A 24289-nucleotide genomic window follows, 5' to 3' on the forward strand; every position below is an offset into this window, starting at 1 on the left:
TTAACTTCTGAGGTCATCAGTCCCCTAGAACTTAGAACTACTTAAACCTAACTAACATAAGGACATCACACACATCCATACCAGGATTCGAACCTGCGACCGTAGCGGTCGCACGTTTCCAGCCTGTAGCACCTAGAACCGCTCGGCCACTCCGGCCGGCAGTGCACTTCTTTTGGGTTATTACTTACTAGTGATACTAATGTTGATTACATGTAGCCTCAACCCAAAAACCAAAAGTGCTCTCCTCTTTTATTCTTATTTTTCTTAGGTGTACAAATAGTAAGTCTTTATCACAATCAAATGACACGGAACAGGCGTATTCAAGCCTCAATAAATTTTCTTGTTTTTCACTAAAAATTCGCGAATCAGCAAAATTCGTATCGGACAATTACTAACGCGTCGCGCTATGAGACTTGAGTTCTTCCATATCCCTGAAAACAGTTGAAGGTCGTAAATCTGGGAATGACAGTTGCAGACGTGAATCATAAACGTTTCTCTGCATGTTGTGAATCGGATGGTCGCACGCACGTTGGTAATATTATTGTTAAGTTATGTATCTTATAATATACCCTAAGCGTTTGACAGATGTACAAAGAGTCAGCAGTGTTATCTGATTACAAACATACGTTACTTTAAAAGTTCAACACTACACTGTTACATAAAACAGATGTACAACACAAATATAGCAAAAAAAAATGTACAGTAGAATAAATGGGAATGCACGTTTACGAATACGTCTAGCGACTAAACGCGCCGTATACGTAGTTTGTCGACTCGGGTGCACACAAACGTATTAAGAGTGATCCGAAATTAGTGTTAAAAGTGTGTGCCTTTGTATTTGGCACTGACCATGTAACTTTTCGCTGCTGTGATTGAAGAAAAACAAACCAATCGTGTCAGTTCACCAGTTCTGCCTGAGTCATTTGTTGGAGCTGCATATTTGGTGCTGATAAAAAAATCATCGGCGCGTCACCATTGTTGAAACGTTCAGGAGATGATGACCTGGCTGGGATAACCAAACGTGCCACCGTTCCCGTTCTCTGGATGTATGTTCTCTCGATTTCTTTTAGCCAATGAGGCTATATAAAGTAATTAATTTTCGGTATTATGACAAAGTCAGGGAAGACAGTGGTGACAAGAATTCTGACCACAGTAGCGGAAGATTTGAACAATTCATCTTCCTAAATTTTGCCTTTAACGTTTATTCCAAACGTTACTTAATGATAATTCACGATAACGCCTAGAAACTTGGAAGAGTGCTTTAAAATGGCTCTACTACACCTGTCAAGGTGTAGAAGATTGTAAAAGGACTTTGGAATAATTGTGTATCTATTGACTGCCAATTATAAGATTTAGAAGATTCTATCTTGTTTTGGAATAACCGTCTACCTTTTGTTGGACCCTTACAATGTAAAGAAAATTGTAACAGGAATTTGGAATCCCCATGTAACTTATTTACTGATTGGTAGTTGTAAAGTGTAGAAAAATGTCGTAAGAACTTTGAGTCACCCTTTACGTGTTAATAGGTTTCTGAAATGACAACATACTCTGCCCTCTATTGTAATTATGATTTATTTTGCATTATTATCAAACAGTAATGATGCCTCAGTGTGCATTCCTCTTGTTGGTATCACTTCTTAGACGATTGTCGGTGCTATGGCAGCTTATTTTATTACAGATGACTCGCTCTGGGTAGTGTTTCCATTTCATATACTGCTTTGAAGTGCTGTTATACCAGTTGAACGCATGACTACTTAATGCAACGAAATGAAAATAGTCCAAAGTAAATGCATCAACATGAAAAAAAAATTAAATTACTATGATAACATCGAATCTATACCAAGTGTTGTACAGGCTTGGCTCTGAGCACTATGCAACTTAACTTCTGAGGTCATCAGTCGCCTAGAACTTAGAACTAATTAAACCTAACTAACCTAAGGACATCACACACATGCCCGAGGCAGGATTCGAACCTGCGACCGTAGCGGTCGCTCGGCTCCAGACTGTAGCGCCTAGAACCGCACGGCCACTCCGGCCGGCAAGTGTTGTACAGACTTGTTAGGTTTATCTTACAATAAATCATGAGAAAGAGAGACACAAACAATTAAAAAATTCACAGGATTTCGGATTCCCAGTTTAGGTATACTACAGAGTGTTGATACTAATTGTCGCGGCGCGGGATTAGTCGAGCGGTCTGAGGCGCTGCAGTCATGGACTGTGAGGCTGGTCCCGGCGGAGGTTCGAGTCCTCCCTTCGGTTAATTTAGGTTACGTAGTGTGTAAGCTTAGGGACTGATGACCTTAGCAGTTAAGTCCCATAAGATTTGACACACATTTGAACATTTTACTAACTGTCGGAAGGCTGGCAACCGCTCGTCGACTGAAAGACGTCTCCTGTTTGTCTTGGCAGGAAGCGAGGCGGGAAGGAGTCACTGGAGGAGGAGCGCGCCGGGTCCGGATCCGGGACCCGCATGGCGGACGGCGGGGGCGGCGGAGGCGGCGGGTCTGCCGGGGGCGGCGCGGCGGCGGCTGCCGGCTCCGAGGAGGCGGCGGCGGCGGCAGCGGCGGCGGCGAGCTGGCGGCCCTACTACGAGCACCCCTTCTCGGCCGTCACGACCGCCATGCTCAACATCGGCGGAGCGTCCGCGGACGACCAGGCCCAGACCATGGGCTTCATCTACGAGTACAAGCTGCCGGACAAGGATAAGCTCGACCTCTGGCCGTGAGTACACCAGCCCTGCCCTCTTCTCCACTCCGTTTCACGTCATCAACCCATTTCTCATCACTTCGCAGTGAATGAATCTTTCAGTCTATTGCTGAAATAACGCTGTCTTGCAACTTCCTGACAGTCTGAATCTGTGTGTCGGGCGGTATTCGTATCCAGAACCTTGGCTTTCGCTGGAGTTGCACCTACCGATTGAGCTCCCCAGGCATGGTTCACTGCCTGCGCTCACATCTGCACTTCTCTCTACTACTTTGCGAACTTCACAGAAGCTCTCCACCGTACCTTGAGGAAACTGCACTCCTCGAAGAAACCGTATTGTGGAGAAATCGTTTAGCTACAGCCTGGGGGCGTGAACTAACCTTTCACTCTGAAAGGAGTGTATGTTTCCAGAATGCCATGTCTCCGCAATATCCTTTCTTTCAGGAGTGCTAGTTCTGCAAGGTTTTCAGGAGAGCTTCTGTAAAGTTTGGAAGGTAGGAGACGAGGTACTGGCAGAAGTAAAGCTGTGAGGACGGGGCATGAGTCGTGCTTGGGTAGCTTAGTTGGTAGAGCACTTGCCCGCGAAAGGCAAAGGTCCCGAGTTCGAGTCTCGGTCCGGCACACAGTTTTAATCTGCCAGGAAGTTTCGGAGTGTATCTTGGTTAACCCCCAAAATGATTAATAAGGGGCGTCTCAAAAAGAACACCGAATATGAGGCTGCTATAAATCGAATTTATTTATTTATTTCAAAGAAGCAAACAAAACACACCATTCTCTTCAGGGGATATTGAGGTTTAAACCTGAAACAAGTATGAAACCCTCCTCCCCTTCCTTACTAACTCAAACATTTCCCCACAAACTTCGCCGAGGACACGTCGAATTTCTTGTTTGATTTCCAGCAGGTTACGCAGTTTGTTCTGGTAAAGGAAAAACTGTCAGGTCACAACATCGAGGTGGGTAGGTTTGGTCTTTTCGTAACGCATCAAAGCGATTGTCTCGCAGCATTTACGTGCGAACTGCAGTGTAGTCATGTAGATCTGGGTGCGACAGGCTCCACAAATTTGAAGCTAATCTTGTAATCGTATCTTACTTTCAAGCATTACATTGTTTTCATGCACTTTTAAAGAGACCTGTCATTCACCACACCAAGCTGAAACGCTGTGTAAGTCTTTCTGCGGCGATTACTGTGGGCAACACAGTCTTCAGTGAACAATTTGATTGTACCGTCAATCCTAACTGATGGTGTATATTGAGAACATTAGTTCAAAATATTCAAATGGGTGTGAAATCTTATGGGACTTAACTGCTAAGGTCATACGTCCCTAAGCTTACACACTACTTAACCTAAATTATCCTAAGGACAAACACACACACACCCATGCCAGAGAGAGGACTCGAACCTCCGCCGGGACCAGCCGCACAGTCCATGACTGTAGAACATTAGTGTTCATATTACACTCCTCTGCACCAGGATTGCTTTTCTGTTAAATATGTGCGTCCACTGTAACACACTGAGTTTTGTTAGTAAAAAATTCGACGTATTAGTCACATATACGTAAATATTCTCCTTATGGTTAGGTGGGGTTGAGGGCCATTCGGAAATGTAGGAAGACTGAATGTACCTCGTTACTTGCGTATCGTATATGCAAGATATCGTGTTTCATACGAGGGACTTTTCTCTGAGCCCTTACGGATTGACAAACTTTTTTTGCCCCATGATTTGTTCTATTTTTTCTGGAACAGACAGACGTTAAGGAAATTGTGCTGAAATTCTGTTCCTCTGTTTTTCACCCATGTTTCAGACAGAAGTGATTCATTCTCTTTTTTTTAAACTCAGCTGATACTAATTGCTACGCGAGAGATTATCTGTGTATATGAGCTAGGAAAGGAGCCAGCCCCACATAGTGCTGAATGTAAAGCCTAATAGGGTTTACATCAGAGCCTGGTGCTTGGTAACTTTGAGCCACCTAAATTAAAATATGCTTTTAGGACCCAAATAAATTTTAAACGCGTTCCGTGAGTTCTTAACTAATAATAAATTATTTTTAAGGAGATGGTTGAATATTTCTATACTTTCTCCGATCTAGTGTCTGAATTTGCACCATTCACATCAGACAGAACCTAAATATTGAAACAGCATACCACAATAATTACAAGGCGAGTTACATAACACATTACTCGATTAATACACCTCTTCCTGATACTTATGCTGAATGTTATGACAAAGGCCTTGTAGTTGTTCTATTCTATAATGCTATTTGAACATTTTCACTCTACAGCAGACAATGAACGCTCTATCTCTCTCTCTCTCTCTCTCTCTCTCTCTCTCTCTCTCTCTCTCTCTCTCTCGGGCGCTAATGACCGTAGCAGTTTTGCGCCCTAAAACCATAACAAAAAAAGGCAATGAACGCAACGCTAGATACTAGTTCAGCGAAACAGGAGTTATTCAGCTCACGTAGCCTTTGACGACAAGTATCGAAATGACCTCCATCAAATATACCTGGGCTGCGAAGCAAAATGGTTCTCAAAATACTGCGCTAGGTACGATCTTCATTTATACCAGAACGTCTCTTCGACTGCAATTGAGAACCGAACAGAACTGCACTACGATTAGAGTCCGGTTTCGCTGTCACCTTGTACACCTTCATTGCATTTACAGTGCACTTTCTGCAGAGGTATAAGCAGTTGATTCACTGACTTGACAGCACACACTACTTTCATCCAGTAGCGCAGATTACGTCTCTAACAAGTAAGAACATTCCTGAGGAGAGGATGGATTTTATGGCGACCAACGTTACGTCAGCAACCGCTTACAGATTCCAGAGTACGTTGCTAGAAGCAGTTTGTTGAGGGGGCTGCATTCAAATCAGCCCCTGTAACGTTGAGTTCTCCTCGTGTAGAGCTGGAGTGTCGTTAGCGAGCGAGGTGTAGCGGTAAAAACGCGTGCGGAGTGGGTTCCCGTGTCTCTGCCAGGTGCCTAGCGCCGAGGTTCCCGCAGGAACCGGTCTTCCAGAGCTCGGAACGCCCTTCCCAGAAGCCTCCGGGAAGAAGCCGCCGGCGCCAACCACAGCGAAATGAATGGAGCTCCCCTGGCGGCCCACTGAGTCCTCAATTACCCAGGCAGGCGTCTCCCCGGTCGCAGTGCTTAGCCTTCCAGAAGTGACTACTTCGTGGAAGATGCAAGTGAATTTATTTCGTTGCACAGGCATTGTTTTTGGCAGGTAATCGGGAAACGGGCTGCAGAAAGAGCGTCGATACTGTCATGAAACCTATCAATTCACATTGTTGATTGTATTGCAAGTTGCATCTGAATTGATCATTGAATATTGTTAGATAGAATTATTCTGTGGAGCTTTTTGTGAGAGAAATCGTTAGTAGCAGAACAGTTTTCAGACTCGACAGTAATTGGAAAAAGTCCCATTATTTCGATAGTCATCCATATTTCGAATGATTTGACATAGCTCTCCAGGGCTCCATCGTCGGTTGATTGCACTGAAACTTGAATGTTTGTCTAGTTTCTTATTTTCACTCACCTACATACTACAGTTTTTAAAAGAAACAATTTCACTACAGCCAAATACTAGCGTAAGCCATTACTGGATTTACAAAGAATTCTACTTGTCAGTCATTAGTCGACGGAACGAATCCTGCTCTAAGGTTGCGTTGTAGTATCTCTGGGGCCATCGCATTTGTGGTGAACCTCAGCATATTTTGGCGCAGACTTATTGCAAAATTCGTTCCTTTGGCTACTGAAAATAACTGATAAGTCGGAACCGATACAACTACAGAAATATTTTGTATGGGTACTTGAATGCAATACACTAGTACGTTATTTGAAAAGAAAATGTTCTCGCCAGTACTCTTTGCCAGTAAAATAGCAAACATGAAAAAAAGTCGATTGGTGCCATGTTTTGAGAAAACTAGGCATTCACGAGAAAATTTTTAGACCAGAAAAGGGAGATCAGCATGGACGGCGTAGTCAGTTCGCGAAGTTAGCATAGAGAGACTACTGATTGCAGGTTACAAATACTATCAATACTATACATTTGTTCCCCTATGGTATTTGTAGCTAATAATGTGGACTCAAGGAACATGAACTGCAGGACAGAAAAACCGTCTACATTTCTATACCATTTTCTCAACCACTGCACGGAAACGTATGCGTTATTCTGCAAATACAGTTTTCAGCTGACTTGCAGTACGACTGACTAATGTGAGATTTTCAAATCTATGTTCAAAGGCTTTTTGTGGCATACTGCTTTTACTCTAGATGATAACAAATGCGACTTCCCCCTCTCCCCCCCCCCCCCTCCCCGTCGGAGATAGGTTCGAGTCCTCTCGGGCGTGGGAGTGTGCTGTCCATAGCGTAAGTTAGTTTAAGGTAGATTAAGTAGTGTGTAGGCTTAGGGACCGATGACCTCTGCAGTTTGGTCCCATAAGACCTTACGACAAATCTCCAATTTTACCAAATAATAACAAATCTATAGTAAGTGTCCTCTTCTTGTCTACTGACATCCTTAACAAAGTGTTAAAACAGTAGGTGGTACAAAGTCGCTCTCTGTCGTCCCCACAATTTCGTCTTTCTAATCCGTCTAGGACTGCCAGATTAAGTATTCCACAGTGACTTGTACGCCTTTTTTATTGTACGGGAGTAAAGAATTAGAACCTTTCGCTGTTGTATGTATATGGTATCGTAAACATTTTTTTTTTTCTTTTTCAGCAATCCTTTGCGAATTTTTCATGTAAGATCAGTCCGCAGCTCGTGGTCGTGCGATAGCGTTCTCGCTTCCCGCGCCCGGGTTCCTGTGTTCGATTCCCGGCGGGGTCAGGGATTTTCTCTGCCTCGTGATGACTGGGTGTTGTGTGATGTCCTTAGGTTAGTTAGGTTTAAGTAGTTCTAAGTTCTAGGGGACTGATGACCTCAGTAGTTAAGTCCCATAGTGCTCAGAGCCGTTTTTTCAATCTAAACACACAGAATGACGAAAGTTATAGCGGCAGACGTCGGCCGTGATGCCGAGGCAATTGGTACCAGACTCTTCCAGAAAATATTGGACTCGCATTCGGAAGGAGAGGCACTGAAATCCCCGTCCGGCTCTGTAGTTTTTTCGGCGGTTTCCGTAAATCGATTAAAGCGAATTCCGGGTTGGTTCCTTCGAAAAAGGCTCATTTTCTTCCCTACTCTCGTCCTAAGCGGCGTTTTAGTCCGTCTGTATCTTGTCAATGTGGCCTTTAACCCTATCATCTTCTACCTTTCCTCAGTTTGACCTTGTGTTTGACCATATTTGTGTACATCGTTGCTTCGAATAGTCCTCTCAGCGGCGTTCCTTTCGCGAGAAAATTAGTTTACGATGCCTCTCGGAGTCCGTCAGTATTTTAAGGTCGGCTAAAAGAGAAAACTACCTGCCCCACCATTCCGTCTTAATGGCACTGAAAATAATTTAGCTGAAGCAGTGCAGGGCGTTCGATTCGCAACGCGGAAGGCGCTGCCAGCCCCCGCGTGCCGGCAGAGCGGCCGTCCCGCGAAACGCCTGGACCGCTTAGAAGCCGCGTTTACGAGGTGCTAAAACCCGCCAGCGCTAACCCGCGACCACCCAGCAGTAGTCGGCTGCTATCGGAGCGCCATCTCGCCGACGCCGCCGGGCTCCGCTCGCCACCGCCCTAATCGACTCCGCTTCTCGGAAGTCGACAATGGATCGTTGGTATCGACTGCCGTTTTGTTCGCGGCTCCCCGCGGTGCTCGCTGTCGATCGCTCCAGATGACATCAAGAAGACGGTCCCAGCCCTGCGGCTGGCGCGTGTTCTGGGATAACGGGTGTTTGTTGCTCGCGTCTTGCCAATGACCCAGTCGTGGGAGGAACGAACGTTCGGGAACACTTCGCGGATGCATGCGCATTCGATTCTGTACTCCCCCATTGTTCGCCGAGACACTTTGTGATCTACGGAACGGAATGCAAATAGAAGAAAGGTACTTCAGCTGCCTGCCATACACTGCCTATATCACCTCTCTCGCACATTATCTCTGTGTGATGCATACAAACAACGATCAATTTTAAGTGGTAGTCTTTTCTACTGTAAAAGACCCTCGTTCCAGGCGCTGGTCGTATTAAAGGGTACGTTGACTCTTTTTCCATTTCATAACTCTTGAAACGAAAACAAAAATTCTGCGGTGTTTCCGAACGCCAACATACCAATACAGTCCGTTTTTACTTTCTGTATAACTGTGATCCACCATCTTGGTTACAGTAGCCGGTCGAAAATTCTAGTGTGATATTGTTGCTCTTACTAAAGACGTATCGCGCTTTTATGAAAGTATAGTCTTTCTCGCAGCAATCTGCAACTCTCTGTCACTGAATAACAGACGAGGGAGCCACCACAGAACTGAAAAAGGGACTCCCTGTTTCGCAAGAAGAGAATTATAGCAAAAGAATACTTACATTACTTGCCATCGCGAATTCTATCACTCATCTGACGTCACCCGGATGGAGCAGTCCTCTAGATACACCTTTGTATTGTAGTTAGCGCCTAGTACACCCATATTGCTCTTACTTGCTTTCTGATGTCATCTACTTGCCTTCTATTAGGAGCCAGGTTGGTCGTTTCTTATCTCTGGAATGCAGCAAACAACATTCTTGGTGTATGTGCCACCCATTCGCCTATTCACCCTCATTTCATTTTCATAATTATTATTCACGGTTTTACAAAGTAAAAGTTTTACAAACCACGATTATGCATTACATTTAATTTTCTTTCTCCATTTGTGCCTGTCTGTCTATAAATTTTCTTCAGTATTTCTTCTTCTAATTAATGCCCAAATTTCCTGTATCCATGTGGCAGGTGATCTTCCATTTTCCTCTCTTACTGGTGGTTCCCATTCCATGATTCGTTGTGGCAATCTCTCCTCTCCCACAAAATCAATTATCGATCTTGAGACATGCATTTTCTTCATTCCCTGCCTGGATTTTCCTGCAGACTATCCATCTCAGATGCCACCAATATTTCCATTAATTGAGATTTAAATGTGCATTCTTCGGGCTCATATGTCATAATGTTTGTAGTAATTTTTTTAACTCATTTGGGCTCTCTGTGGGCTACAGTGCTTAGGTTTTTTGATGCACTGTTGTCTGCCAATTCTCGTGTTCTTGTTGAAATTTAGTAGCTGTTTTCTTGTTAGAACATTGAGCTTTTCTATTACCCTACTATACTTTCATTTTTGTACAGAACTCTATCTTTCCTTCCTCGTACCATCTCATGGTCTCACTGCGATAACTTCTGTAAGGGGTATTAGGAAGTCTGGTTTCAGTAGCTAATTGGTAGTCACCTCTGTTAGGTATTATGTCTTGACTAATACGGCGTTCTGAAAGGTCTTTCTCTATTTGCTTGATCCACAGAGAACCAGAGAACCATTGGCTTTACCCTCGTTAGCTACTTAGAAAATCTTGTAGGAGAGAGTGTGGGGGCGACTGTGTACAGATAGCCATACAGAGCTAGTCGTCGTCTTCTTATTGCATCGGCGAGGTTTTCTTGTTGCTGGTAGAGTTCACAGTTAAGTTTGTACCATCTTCGCTCACCATCTTTCGCAGGAATTTCCTTTTTGTAATTTCGGAGTTCTTGGCTAGGGATTTGCATCTGCTGTATAGAGAACTGATGAGACGACTGTGCTATTTCGTCTTAGTTTGATATTCATCGATAGATGTTTCGAGGTGTACATTTTTCTGCAAGCACAGTATGTCCTATCTAGTTAGATTTCCCCTTGTTCGAGAGCTACTGTCTCACTGAGATCATCTGAAAGGTTTCGGATCTCTTGGTTTGCTTGCTAACACTGATTCTAATCGTTCTACTGGCGTCTTTAATACTGGCAATTAATTCGGTCTTTCTGATGTTGATCAATCCTGTTTTCTCTGCTACAGAATGCAGCGCTTGGTGCTGCGTAGAATCCTCTTGCATGTGGTTTGCCGGTAAGGTCACTTCGTCAGAAAAAGACACGTATTATTTTGTTTAATTCAGTTGACCTGAAGGTCTCATTTTTATCCTCCTCTAGTCACTTCCTCAAGATATATATTCAATGTCTTCTTCATCTAGATCAAAATTAGTAACTCATCAGCAAATTGTAGTGAACAGACAGTATTATTGGGATGCCTATGTTCTTACTTTTTTTCCTTTCAGCTTATCAACGCTTTCTCTGCATATATCCCTGACGTAATCCGTTTGTGACTTTAAATCCAAGTGAGAGAAAATTTTGTATTATTATTCCTGCTGTTGAATTTTTATAGATTCTGAACTGCTTTACTTACAGCTTGGACTCCCGTCTGTTGAGTGATCCATTTGTATGTTATCTGTGCCTGTCGGTGAAATACCAACACGCATCTCTAGAGTCCTTGCGGAGCTACCTACAGTTTAGAACAGCTTTCCCATTTAAAGTCCATGTCCCATTTCCATATGTCAGAACTTGTTACACAATGATAGCATAAGTTTTTATGTATCTTAACTGAAGGCACGTATGAGATTCTAGTATCTGTACACAAAAAATTTCATCTTGGCTTGCGTATCTCTTTGCATAACCTTTTCCTTTTTTTATGATTCACGTACTTTATTGGCTACATTCCACCTAAACTGTTAATGGCAATACTGTCGGATACTCCAGCACTGCTCTCTTTTCTTTTCATTAACATCCTCCTTGAAAAAGTTTTCCACTTTTCGTCTGTCCTGTTCACGCATCGGTAAAATCAGAAATTTTCTGATTTAAGGGTTCTATCGAAGCATAGTCTCGATTTCTATAGCGCTAGTAATACGGTCCCCTAATTGTGTATGTGGTTATTGTTCAGAGAGAAGAGAGTATTTTGTCAGGCAATTAAAAGATATCCAGTTTGTTCTGTTGACATGTGCTCAGATAACTTTTTAACGTTTGTCTCTCGCTGTTGATTGACATTTGTCTGAAGTAATGCTGAAGTCTTACCAGTTTCACATCTAAATTATCTCTGTTATCCTTTTTCATATCCTTACAATTTAATTTCGAGACTGATCGATACCAAAGCGGATTTTTTTCTCTGTGCTTTATTATGACCACCAAGAATAAAACATTTTGATGCTTTTAACCAATGGCGATATCCATGATGGAATACCTTCAGCACGGAAAAGAGGCACGTTATCGCGCGTAAAAATACCGCATATACAGAATTTCATTTGAACGTCCGCCTGAATTCGTTTGTAAATCCGGCACTGTAACAAAATAAGTGGGTGTATCATCTGACGTGCGACTTACGTAACTACACTGCCGTAAGTGTTATGCCTGGTGACACCTGCCCGCTGTGTGTTATCTTTCCTGGCGCTTTTTTTTTTTTTTTTTTTTTGTTTTTGTCTGATTGGTCCGTAAAGCGCTCGAAGTTGTCCAGTATATGGCCTTGCAATAGCCGAAGGACAAAATAATTCATTGAGCGGCCTCCGATCTGTTTACAAACTATATCGAATCAAGGTTCTCTTTTAAGCGTAGGCTTCGGCGGCCGTTTTCACTGTCAATAAAATTCTTCTGGGCTCTCGACTGCGGTCAAAGCCTAGTAAAATTTTACTGAAAAGGTTCTACCTCTTTACACCGCTGTTTCGTAAACCTTAGTCGTTGTTTTAATATTTCAGTTTAAATATCAATAAAATGTGGCTGAGTTTGATACCATCGCACTTCGGATTCCTTTTATTCTTCATATGCTCGTTGTCCGCCTGCTAAGCTGAGTGGTAACGAGCTTGCCTCTCACGCAGCGGGCCCGAGTTCGATTCCCGGCCGAGTTGGGGATTTTCTCTGCTAGCGGACTGGGTGTTGTGTCGTTCTCATCGTCATTTCATCCTCATCACCGACACGCAAGTCGCCCTATGTGACGTCGACTGAAATAAGACTTGCACTTGGCGGCCGAACTTCCCCAAATGCGGCCTCCCAGCCAACAATGCCACACGCTCATTTCATTTCTTATGCTCGTTATTATTAAACGCTCCTATTTAGAAGTTTAGGTAATAAAGCAGGTTTACCTGTGTGAACAGGTGGCTACTTTTGTCAAAAATTCTTATACGCTGAATCGTAAGCTCATTGTTCTTCACTAATCACAGAAACTGGCACATGTTTAGAAGTGGATCTTAGCACCATTTTGTTACACTGAAGTAGTAAACCCTCGAGCTGGGAGTTGCATTCGATTGTTTTTCTATTCTCATCGATTTTATGTTGACTACTATGAAAATAATTGTCAGAGAAGAACTTAGCTGAATGTCCGTGTCAAGACTGAGCAGCATTGTGGCGTTTTGGAAATAAACACCATGAAATTTTTTTTACATACATTGCACATGTCTGTGCGGAGGAAGCGACATCTGATGACGTCGTTAATATTTCCTCACATAGATCAGTGGGCTATAAAATGATATATGATTACAGATTTTTTTTTACTGTGATACAAGTAGCAGAGGTAGCTTGAAAATATCAAAGAGGGCGAAATTAGCTGATAGCTAAATCACGAAATAAAGTGATTGTTTCAAAAATAAAACAGCTTACGTAGGAAAAATAGTTCTCTCATGAATTTCACATTGGATGTCCACACATGTGTACAAAATAATATTGTTCTTTTTTCTGTTTACATTTTCTTACAATATGTCAACATCGATAGGACAGAATTCTATTATTACTGCTGTGATACGATAACAATGGTCCGGCTTCAAGAAAAAGCAGTGCAAAATTGTGCTCAAACTGATCATTTGCTGTTACTAAATCTGAAAAAGTTATGTCTACGTGATAATAAATCAGATCTTAAATACTTCAGTTGTGCTGAAGTCAGTATCTGGTACCAATCATCTTCAGCAGCAGTAGAAGCCATTTCACAGCCATTACTGGATAAAGCCTTCCTCCCAAACTATTCGTGAATTACTGTCTTTAGCTGTAGACGCATGCAGAACTTGCATTCTTCATGAAGTCGTCTGTCCAGCTTCCAATCTGTCACTGTCTTGATCTTTACTTATCAGTTAAAATCCAGCAAAGAAGTTCCGAGGGTCTACATACTATCCACCGCCCAGTTACGTCGCATCTAGACATTTGATTTACATTCATAATTACGTCTTCCAATCCAATCTGTATCTAGCTCGCCTAGTAGACAGAATAATAACATAGATTACATTACAAATGAAAAATATGTAGTCAACAATTGTAGCGAACACCAGGGACCGAACTATTCAGAAACAGCTTCTTCGAAGAATTATTACACCAGAGTTAAGTTTCCTCTACATTTCCGTTTGTCTGCGAAATTGATTTTTTTTTTAGCTGTTTATCGCTCTTCTGCTATATAACACACTATATTATAATCACTTTTACGACTGCCTGAACTAGAAAGTTTCCGACTACTGGAACCAACAACTGTTCGGCAGCTGTTGCTGCGGTGAAGTGTTAGTGACATTTTCTACAAGAAAAGGCCAGTACTGTTTTCATTTTCTTAGTCCATTTCAGTCCTGATTATCCTTCCTATTATTTTCACACAACTCTTATCATGTGACAATATCATGAAAATTTTGGCCATCGACAGAAATATAAAAGTTTAGCGCAGCTAACTGAAGAGTGTAAATGTCAAACGTTCAGAGTGCCAGATCTCACACTTGCTCACTACAATAAAAAGTAATGTATCTCGTTTTGTAATTACTTACTTGAATCCAAAAAAGTGGGAAGATATTCCGATACCAAGGAATTATGCTGCTCACCTCGTCACTACAAAAAAAAAAAAAAAATAGACAAATTAGGAAGTAAATTATTCATTAAGAACGTTCTAGGTGCCACACCAGTAAACTGAATGTTTCTTTAAGCGAAAACAAAATTGTTTCATATGCTATCAATATTAAAGCACTACATTTTCTTTGCCAGTCAACAATAGCCATTTCCCATGTCTTCTAATTTTCTAGAAAAACCTTTAAGCATTGACTTCTGTTTCTTACACAACTCCACCTTTGGGATCAAGTGTTGCAAAGTCGAGGAAGAAATGGTTTTTCATAACATTTTCCAGGCACACGTTGTTTTGTCTGTTTACTTTTCCAACTTTTTAAATTATTTCTGAATCCTAAATTAGCCATTTGCGTTATCAACTAAATGGAGAAGACTTTAACGCATGACACTTGGAACTGCAAATGTAATCATTGCTTGGCACATGCGCCATCTAGTAATGAATGTTTTAATTACTTTCTCCGTGATTTGGTGCTTAGATAAGGTCTAGAGATATGCAACGGGCACCGAAGAACACAATATCACCGAAAACACGTTTTGTGAAAAAGTGGCGCTTTGTATGTCTGACAGCCGGCCGCGGTAGCCGGGCGGTTCTAGGCGCTTCACTCCGGAACCGCGCGACTGCTACGGTCGCAGGTTCGAATCCTGCCTCCGGCATGGATTTGTGTGATGTCCTTAGGTTAGGGAGGTTTAAGTAGTTCTAAGTTCTAGGGGACTGATGACCTCAGATGTTAAGTCCCATAATGCTCAGAGCCATTTGAACCATTTTTGTATGTCTGACGTTTACAGGTAAGCTGTATCTCAGGAGAAGAAATGAACTTGTATGGTAGTAATGCATATTTAAGCATTTTAGCGGATGAAAAATCAATGAAACATACTGCTATGTCCCGCGAGAAATTACGCTAGAGACAAAAAAAAAAAAAAATTGGCGGTGTGAACTCAAAGAACACTCGACTGTAAGCACGAGAATTTGGGTAGAAGGTGATAAATATCGCCATTACGCCACTTGGTTCAAACATCGCAGAGAATAATCTGCTGAAAATATTCAAAACTTCGCGCAGAAATTTTATCTGAAGGTCGTGGGATTGCAATTGTGTTCTCTCAGGCATTCTTGTTAGCTGCAGTCGAAGCGTTTCGACAGCGCAGATAACCACCGTAATTGCCTCGGTTGCGCAAGTAATTCTTCAATTAGACAAATTAAAAGGCGGGGGAAGGAGTTCAGGATGGGAGATGGCCTCAGATCGGAAGCGCTAATTGCGGGCGCCGTCAGAAATTCTCGTCATGGCGCGGCTCAAAGCGACTCCGACGAACGCGGTTGGGCAACCGAAGGCTCGTGTTGTGCCTCATTGACAGAAGTGGTAGCGTCCGCCACCTGTGGCGGGATTCCTAGGACACGGCCTTGCTTTCATCTTATACCTAGCCGCGCACAGTTGCGAAGACTCTGCGATTAGCATGTACTCTAATTCCTAGCCAGTAAATCTCAGCACGTAGTTCTTATGGGCGAAATGGTTAACAAAGAGAGTAGTTTCGGGTGTACGTTGTATTGCAATAGTCATAGTTCATGGATACCGCGGAGAAGAGTTCCTAGAATATGGAAAATGCCGATATATAATGATTAAATTTTGTTGAGCTTCCCGCCCATTCAGGTAATTAAATGTCTCTTGTCTAGAGTCACCACATACCTCAGGAACATTTGACCATTTGACGCGGCTGGAAACTGGAGAAAATTTTATCAGTTGACGTAGTTGTTTAGGAAACAGAAGTTCTGGAAGTAAAATTTATTTTTATTTCTCCATTTCTCCATTCGTTCTTTGGTAGTAGTTTCGAGCTCGCAGCTTCATTCTCAAGCAGTCATTCCTGCCGTCACCCAAGCTGCCCGGGCTGATAGCCAAATAAAAATTGCACGTGACTTTCCTGTGCAAGTTTAGTTTGACTGTGGCCTGTGCATTCCACCCGTTTGGGAGGAATAATTGCTTTATAATGGGGTTGCTATCCCAAAACTAGTATCAAAGAACGGAAGGATAAACGAATAAAACATAGAAATGGAGTGTACTTGTAGAACTTCTGTTTCCAAAACGCTTTATCAATAGAATTCGTCTTCAAACGTAATGGAGAAGATAATGAAAAATATTACTGCGTTACAGTGACAATATTAAAAGTTAAATAACTAAAACGTGAATTTTAAGAGTGTGCAGACACTTTCCCGCCGACTAAGAGGAGCTGCCCCTTTCTGTGCTAATTACATTCCTTTGAATTCTGTGTAGAGCTTTTTGTGCTGAAGTATTTCACTATTCTTCAGGGTGTCCCAGGAGAAAAGATCAATAGTCAGGCAAATGACAGAAACAGCCATTAGAAGCAAAGAAGTCTAGTAAACATGCGCCCTAAACTGCGTACTTTAACAGCTACGAGCACTTCTTCATCTTAGATACTCCGAAACAGATGTCTTCTACTGCAAGTTCTTTGCTTTCCATTTTTTGATAGGTGGTTTTTTGGACCAAAATACAAAAAAAAATGCCCAGTAATCATGGACTCTAAAGCGCATGCCTTAAAAGCTATGGGCACTTATTTAGCTTTACTACTGTGAAACATATTTTAGAGCCCATGTTTATTGGCCTTTTTTGTTTCAAATCTTCGAATAATTGTTCCTGTCATATGCCTGAAAATTGACCATTCCTTGCGGGGCAGCCAGTATATTAGCACAAAATACCGAGTGTTTTGAAGAAGTCTGTGCAGAATGTTCTGGAAGTAATACCAGATATATAACACATGTTTTTATTCTAGAAGCCATATTCCAGTAACGTTTCCCCAAAAACAATTAGTAAGAGGAAAATGCAGAACAATTCTACTATTTTTAAATCATTTGTAGCAGTAATAATGCATACTGCAGTTGAAATGAGGTGCTTCATTAATAATGGTCGTCCAACTATGGTTGTGATGTATCTTCAGCCCTAAAAACTTTAAATTCTGTTTACTTTTTGTTCTTAGTTCATTGAGAGGATTATTTTTGCAGCTATGTAAGTTTACGGGAAATTATTAATTGTTGAAGCCTACTGAAGCTTGTAAACTGTACTGATAATCCAAATTCACACTGAAACTTGTATTATTGTTAACAGTAAAACAGTAGACGAAATGAATTATTTCCGTCACCTTGAGTGGGAACTTTGTTATAATTACGAAAAAGCTATACAAAACAAAGTCGACAGATTTAACATGATATTCAGAACACTCAACAAACATCTAAAAATTAAAGTACGAAAAGAGTGACATTTAAAATTTTGTAGAACGGTCACTCGTGTGGTGCATACTAAAACTGGATACTAACTCTTTTAGGTAGTGGATTTAATACAAAAAAATCGGAAGAAAAAATGGTTCAAATGGCTCTGAGCACTATGGAACTTAACGTCTGAGGCCATCAGTCTCCTAGAACTTAGAATTACTTAAACCTAACTAACCTAAGGACATCACACACATCCATGACCGAGACAGGATTCGAACCTGCGACCGTAGCGGTCGCCCGGTTCCAGACTGAAAATCGGAAGAGAACGGGTGAACGCGAAATTAACACATACAGAGAAAGGATGCAATTAGAAAATAAATCAAAGTCTTAATAAAAAACTAAATGGGATGGAACAGGGACGTTTAGGAAAACCGTAGCCAATAAGCCACACAATATGGAAAAGGGAATCTGAAATGAATGAACGAATGTGTATGAATGAGTACGTCCCAATTCCTCAGAATGTATCGTGCCATCGGTATGGAAATAGTTAGGTGAGATGAAATATGACATTGGATTTATGATGGTTTAATTTTTGCAACTGGGTGGTTCAGTGCTGGCCTTCAGACTACTCGAAGCTTGGCGGAGGGAGCACGCTGCGAGTTTCTGCAAATGCACCTCCGCCAACGGTAGCATCTTCTCAGGAAGATTACGGCACAGAAAGGGAAAGAAAGGCCGCCGGATTGGTTCCGTCCGTTGCCGCCAGGGGCGCGCCCGCGCGAGGCGCTCGGAGGTGGCGACGTACCCGCCCGTCTCGCATTGTGGCGGCCCATGCTAATGTCATTTATAAGGCGGCACCCGTGCTCCCGTTCCGAGATTCAAAAGCGCCGGGATGAGGGTGCGGCTCGAATAAAGCTCCGCTGACGGGGGGGGGGGAAGCGGGGGCCCACACATTGTGACGATTGTTCGCGCGATGATGGGTATCAGTATCGTATTACAAAGATGCTCAGATAAAGTTAGAGTGTATATGTATACATACAAGTCCGCGGGTCGGCTACCTGCTGGGGAATAATTGTCGCGCACCGCACAGGGCTGCGCTACTAGGGGGCCCCTACCTGCCGCCTCATTGGATGCTAACCCCCACAATCCAGTACATACCCCTCTTCCAGCACGCCCAATGGATTTTTTTATTTTTTTACAGGAAAAGTTCGCGATTTAGAAATAGGAAGTACGCTCCCTACAGTCAATGCATCGGAGCTGACGTCTTTGTTGTTATGGGAAACATGCTTTCGTAGTTATTGGGGTCGTAGTAATGTAAATAGGTGAAAAAAGTAGACATAACCCTTCAGATGTTAAGGGAAAGTGCTGTGCTCTAGTGCTTATTTTTCGTTCTTTTAGCTGTCCATCATTAATCTTTTTAATTTAAAACTTAAATAATTATATTTTTATTTTTCTATAATCATTGTTGCCTATCAATGCTCGTGGCTGATAAGCCCACCCCCAGTTCATATGGGGTGTGGGGGAGGGTTGAAATGTCAATAATGAAAAAAAGTAGGCATAACCCATAATAAACAGCACTTTATTTATTCACGGTTAGCACTGATAATCCTAACATCATCAGTGTTGCCCTCTTGCTGTAGTGAAGTGTTAGTGAAATATTTTCACCAAACACGTTCCAAGAACGAGCAAAATTTGCGAAAGCCGCCACGATGGGGCCCGGGTTCCATTCCCGGCCGGGTTGTAGATTTTCTGCACCGAGGGACTGTGTGTTGTGTTGCCCTTCGTATCGTCATAACTGACACAAAAACTGCTTGGCGTCGCATGACATGTCCAAGCCCATGTAAGTTCGCACCACGCTATGGCTTGACCCAAATGAATATTCTGAATTGTCGAAAGACACTGTCGTGTCGTCCTTCCACTGTCAGGATGGCTGTATAAATTAAAAAAAAAAAGGCCTCATGGTTCTTAGTCCTCCGTAGTCTTGATGTTCCTCCCTGATTTTCGTAATATTCGTCTTACCCGCAAAAAATGATAGTTTGGGACATCGAAATCAACGTGAAGATTAGCGAAGGTAATTGAGCCGTGATCGGCCCAACTCGTGTAGTACTAGAGGATATTTAAGCATGGTATAAGATGAAAACCAATGAAGCATACTGGTATGATGAGAAATTATGCGAAAGAAAGAAACTCAGAACGCTGAGAAAGAAAAAATGCTGGCAAGTATCGACGATAGTTTCAGTATAAGAGAGAGAAATTTTGTCATTGCTTCATGTGGGTCTCGCAGTAGCAGAGAACAGTCTGCTGACAATAATGGTAAATTCGTATTGGCTTGCTAGAGAAAGCCACTGTCATCGCATACCGTGAAGCAGAAAACTTTGCTCAAAACTTTTAAAATTGTAAATGTGTACTCTGCATACACCGATAATTCTACGAAGTTGGAGAAAAATACAAGAAGCATGTACTTATTGTCATCTTCCCCAGTTTCGTAGTACAGGATGGTGCACGAGAAACTGACCCCGAGTACAGACCGCTCAACGACTGCGCACGAATCATTGCCCGCCACGAGGAGATACAACGGCAAACAGATAAACATGTAATAATTAGGTAATAAAGAAACTCCGACAATACAGAATGTAGTCGCAACAACTTCGAAATTGTAGATAAAAAATGGTGGGCGACAATGAGCGCTCTAGTAGTCGGGGCTGGTTTTGCTACTATCGGAGCAATCCAAGGAAACATATACTAAAGCTTTGTACAGTGCTTAGTGCTTCAGGATATATGAGGATAATGCCTCACCAGAGCAAGGCAGTGTGATTTGATTACGATGACTAGGTATAACTATTACAAAAATTAGTCTTCAATTAATAAACTCATACTGCATCTTTTTGTCAGTCATTTCTCTCTTTTGTAGTTCGTGAAATCTGTGGAGTACCCCTCGCACAAAACGTGAATAGATAAGCAGTTTGCACGTTCAAAGAAAAACTTCATTTCCACCACACTGCTAGGTTAAAATAAATTCTTCATTAAATACTCAGAGACATTTTCCAGCTTTGGCTCATTTTCAAGAGCACAAATTGCTGCGTACATATTCACCTCGTAAGTACCTGTATAAGAAGTAGTTTGGCATACTGTTTGCTTGTTTTTTGTGTAGCCTATAATTTTTTTTTTTTTTTTAGTGGACAGAGCATCGGAAATTTATTCTGCCGGAAAATGAACAAGGGGATGCAATCAGAAGCTGTTCCTCTACATCCCTTTCGAAAAGCAATAAAGGCTGTTGCTCCAAAAGCATTATACAGATGAAAGAACTTCTGTCAAAAACTGCTTCACTTCTACTTGTTGCTGCAACTTGTTACTGCAAACGTATACGTGTGTGTCTTAATGGGTTCAGTGTTCCTGGAGACAACAGGTTCAAATGGCTCTGAGCACTATGGGACTTAACATCTGAGATCATCAGTTCCCTAGAACTTAGAACTACTTAAACCTAACTAACCTAAGGACATCACACACATCCATGCCCGAGGCAGGATTCGAACCTGCGACCGTAGCGGTCGCGCAGATCCAGACTGAAGCGCCTAGAACCTCTTGGCCACATCGGCCGGCGAGACAACAGGAATGAAAACTATTTGAAAAACAAGTACGAGGTGGACCTTCACGTTTATTACTTTTTTCGAGAAAGTCCGTATCTGAATGTATCGTTGTATGAAGTTGTTGCCTATATGGTTGAATAAGCCCAAACCACGATGAAAAGAAAGGAAGAAAGAGAGAGAGAGAGAGAGAGAGAGAGAGAGAGAGAGAGAGAGAGAGAGAGAAAGAGAGAGAACTTAACAGGGAGTGGCCTGCCCGTTACGTTCGGGGACTGGAGATGTGACCCTCGAGAGGAAATTTACAGCGCCATCTGCACGCGTTCCCTCAGTGGGATCCCGGCTTCGCCGTGGGCGGTAGCGGCTTGGTCCAGCCACGCCACGCAAGGCGAGCTTTAATTGCGGCGCTAAAGCTGTCGGCGCCGGCCAGGAATTCGTCAGCGCATTAGCGCCCCCTCCTCCCCCCCCCCCCTCCCTCCTCATACGTGGCCGTGGCGTGTCTTGCCTTCAAATGTGCCGACAGATTCCGTAAACACGCATTTTAATTTCACCCTCACAACGTTTTTACACCGGTGCATCGAACTGACATGGCATCGAACTGATATGGCGTCTTCAAAGTGTTGCCTTACTTCGTTCGGAGATTGCCCAAAAGTAATACAAAACCACACGGTGTAGAGGCACTGCTGGTATGCAAAACGTCCTGAATATTCTTGGCAAGAGACTTAAATAATGCTGATAAATGTGTTTTGTACAACTCGCAGCAAAGAAATGCCTCTATTTCTTTACAAATTGCTGAGGCATAACATTTTTCGCAATATTTAACTCTGTGGATTGTGTAGACGAGAGAGAATGTGTTATTTAGCTGTTCATCATTTCAATATACTAACTCGCGTGGGTGGTATCATATCATCTTACATGATGCTATCCCCATCTTCGCGATATTACTTGCTTCGTTGCACGTAAAATGGATACCTCTCTTATCACTGTGACCTCAGGACCCACAAAAAACCTTCCATATTTTTCAGAGTTGTAGAACGAGAGTCCTCGCTGTATTCGTCTCCCGTGTCTGGTGTATAAACACGTCCTGCCGTTCTTCTGTGAATATTCGCGTCATTGGGTGCTTTATTTAAGTCATCGATCATTTGACTTGTTTGAAACTGACCTCAGTCTTCTCCACTCTTGAGCTAATGTCTTTATCTCTGTTACTGTTAAACTCATATCATCTGTAATGATTTTTCCACGTTCACCTTTGTGCACCCCTGCTGCTTATCGGTTCTACTCATCCGTGCAGTGTCAGGTTATTTCTGGATGCCAGAAAACGTTCCTATTAACCTCTCCTTTCTTTTCGTAAGATCTTCCATGGACTACTTTCCTCACTATTCTTAGATTTGTACCCCCTCCCACTACGTTCTTCGATTCTTCCAGTCACTTTAACTCCGCAATTCCAGTGGTCCGTGTTTTTGAACTTACGAGAAGTCCCCATTTCCCGCTGTTGATGTTTTTCAATTCGTAAAGACATTCTCCGGTACACAACAGTAGAAAAGTACAGGGTTGATAAAACAATACTCGTCTCGAAAATATTTCATCCTCCATAAGATAAGCAACCCAAATTACAACATCTGCTGCAGGTGTGGGCGATGTAAGCTGGTTTGCCTATCTTAAGGAGTATGAAATATTTTCCACGTCACATTTGTCTTGGCTATCCTGTACTACTGCCCACGCTTATATGCTCCTTGTGTCAAAGAAACTTCTATCTCGAATTTGCTAGATATACTAGGTTCTTTGCTGCTTTGTGAATATTCTGTTTATGCACTTACCGTTTCAGTGTTGTATTTCAGAAAGAAATATAGTCATGTTTTTTTTATGTCTATCGTTTTGACAGGAGGTCTTGGGGTGACGGTCGTTTCCTATTGTGAGGAAATGAACGCCTAGAGCAGTCCTCATGATTTTATTTATTTTGTAGCTACCAGTTTCGCCGCTCCAATCACCAAATGATGGTTGGAGTGCTGACACCTACGTTTTTGATTAGTCTGCGTAACCAGTTATGTTGGCCACTGGCGCGGTATATATAGGCATCGTGTCAAACCCTTCAGTATCAACTGCAGCCTGAAAATGGCGCATCGAAGAACCGAAACTGATAGTTACAAAAGAAATAAAATCATAATGCCGGCTGTAAGCGTTTCATTTCCACACAAGAGACGTTTTCGTGCTGGGCGTGGGTTAGTGGTGCGTGGGGCACCAAAGGAAACTGCAGTACGTGGCAGATGATCAGAAAACAAGTTCTGAGTTTCTGTGTCATTTTATCATTACTACGTATTTATGGAAGTAGTTGCTGTAAGCTAGCTCAACAGTTGAACATTGCGACAGCAACTCCTAAAACCTTGGTTTGGTTCCGCCATCAAATAGGCCAGTTTCTTGAAACTTCATGGCAGATGAAAACTGTGTGCCGGACTGAGACTCGAACTCGGGACCTTTTGCCTTTCGCGGGTGGTAGAACACTTGCCCGCGAAAGGAAACAGGTCCCGAGTTCGAGACTCGTTCCGACACACAGTTTTAATCTGCCAGGAAGTTTCTTATCAGCACACACTCCGCTGCAGAGTGAAAATCGCATTCAGGCCAGTTCCTTCCTCCACGCCCAATTCAGCTTATCTTCCGCCTCTGTAGACTCGCAAACGATTGATGGTAAACACTACCCCTTCTCCCGTTTATGTTTCAGTCTTTGCTTCTAACACTGCAAAGTCTGTGTCAAACTACACATTTGATTATCTTTCTGGCACCATTATAACGGGTGAGAAGGAAATGGAATTGCTTTCTGCGTTCCTCCAGTGCGTCCTTCCCCCCTCCCTACATATCTTTTCCGTATTCCCGTTATGGTAGACTTATGAAGCGCAGGGCCTAGTCGATAGCTGGCTCTCGAAAATTTTGCCCTCGACCTTTGGCGCGAGGAAGGCCATTTCTCTTGCGAGCTGCGCGCTGAGGAGTGCTCCGTAATAGGCAGCCACGAACACGGCGGCAGCTCGTGCTAGTGAGGTAGGCGTGGCGCGCGCCGACAGAGCCGCG

General features: G+C 42.7%; 1 protein-coding gene across 9 annotated transcripts in view; it reads left to right on the forward strand.

Annotated features, from left to right (window-relative positions):
• The window catches only part of LOC124616074 (protein grainyhead), a 325732-nt gene that overhangs the window by 102364 nt on the left and 199079 nt on the right, over positions 1–24289 (forward strand). For all 9 annotated transcript variants that reach the window (XM_047144317.1, XM_047144313.1, XM_047144310.1 and 6 more), the window contains exon 2: positions 2410–2721. In XM_047144317.1, the coding sequence (XP_047000273.1) occupies positions 2471–2721 (251 nt within the window). In that variant the 5' untranslated portion in view covers positions 2410–2470. The remainder of the gene's footprint in view (positions 1–2409; positions 2722–24289) is intronic.

Source organism: Schistocerca americana, chromosome 5 (assembly GCF_021461395.2).
Source record: "Schistocerca americana isolate TAMUIC-IGC-003095 chromosome 5, iqSchAmer2.1, whole genome shotgun sequence".
NCBI classification, from domain to species: domain Eukaryota; kingdom Metazoa; phylum Arthropoda; class Insecta; order Orthoptera; family Acrididae; genus Schistocerca; species Schistocerca americana.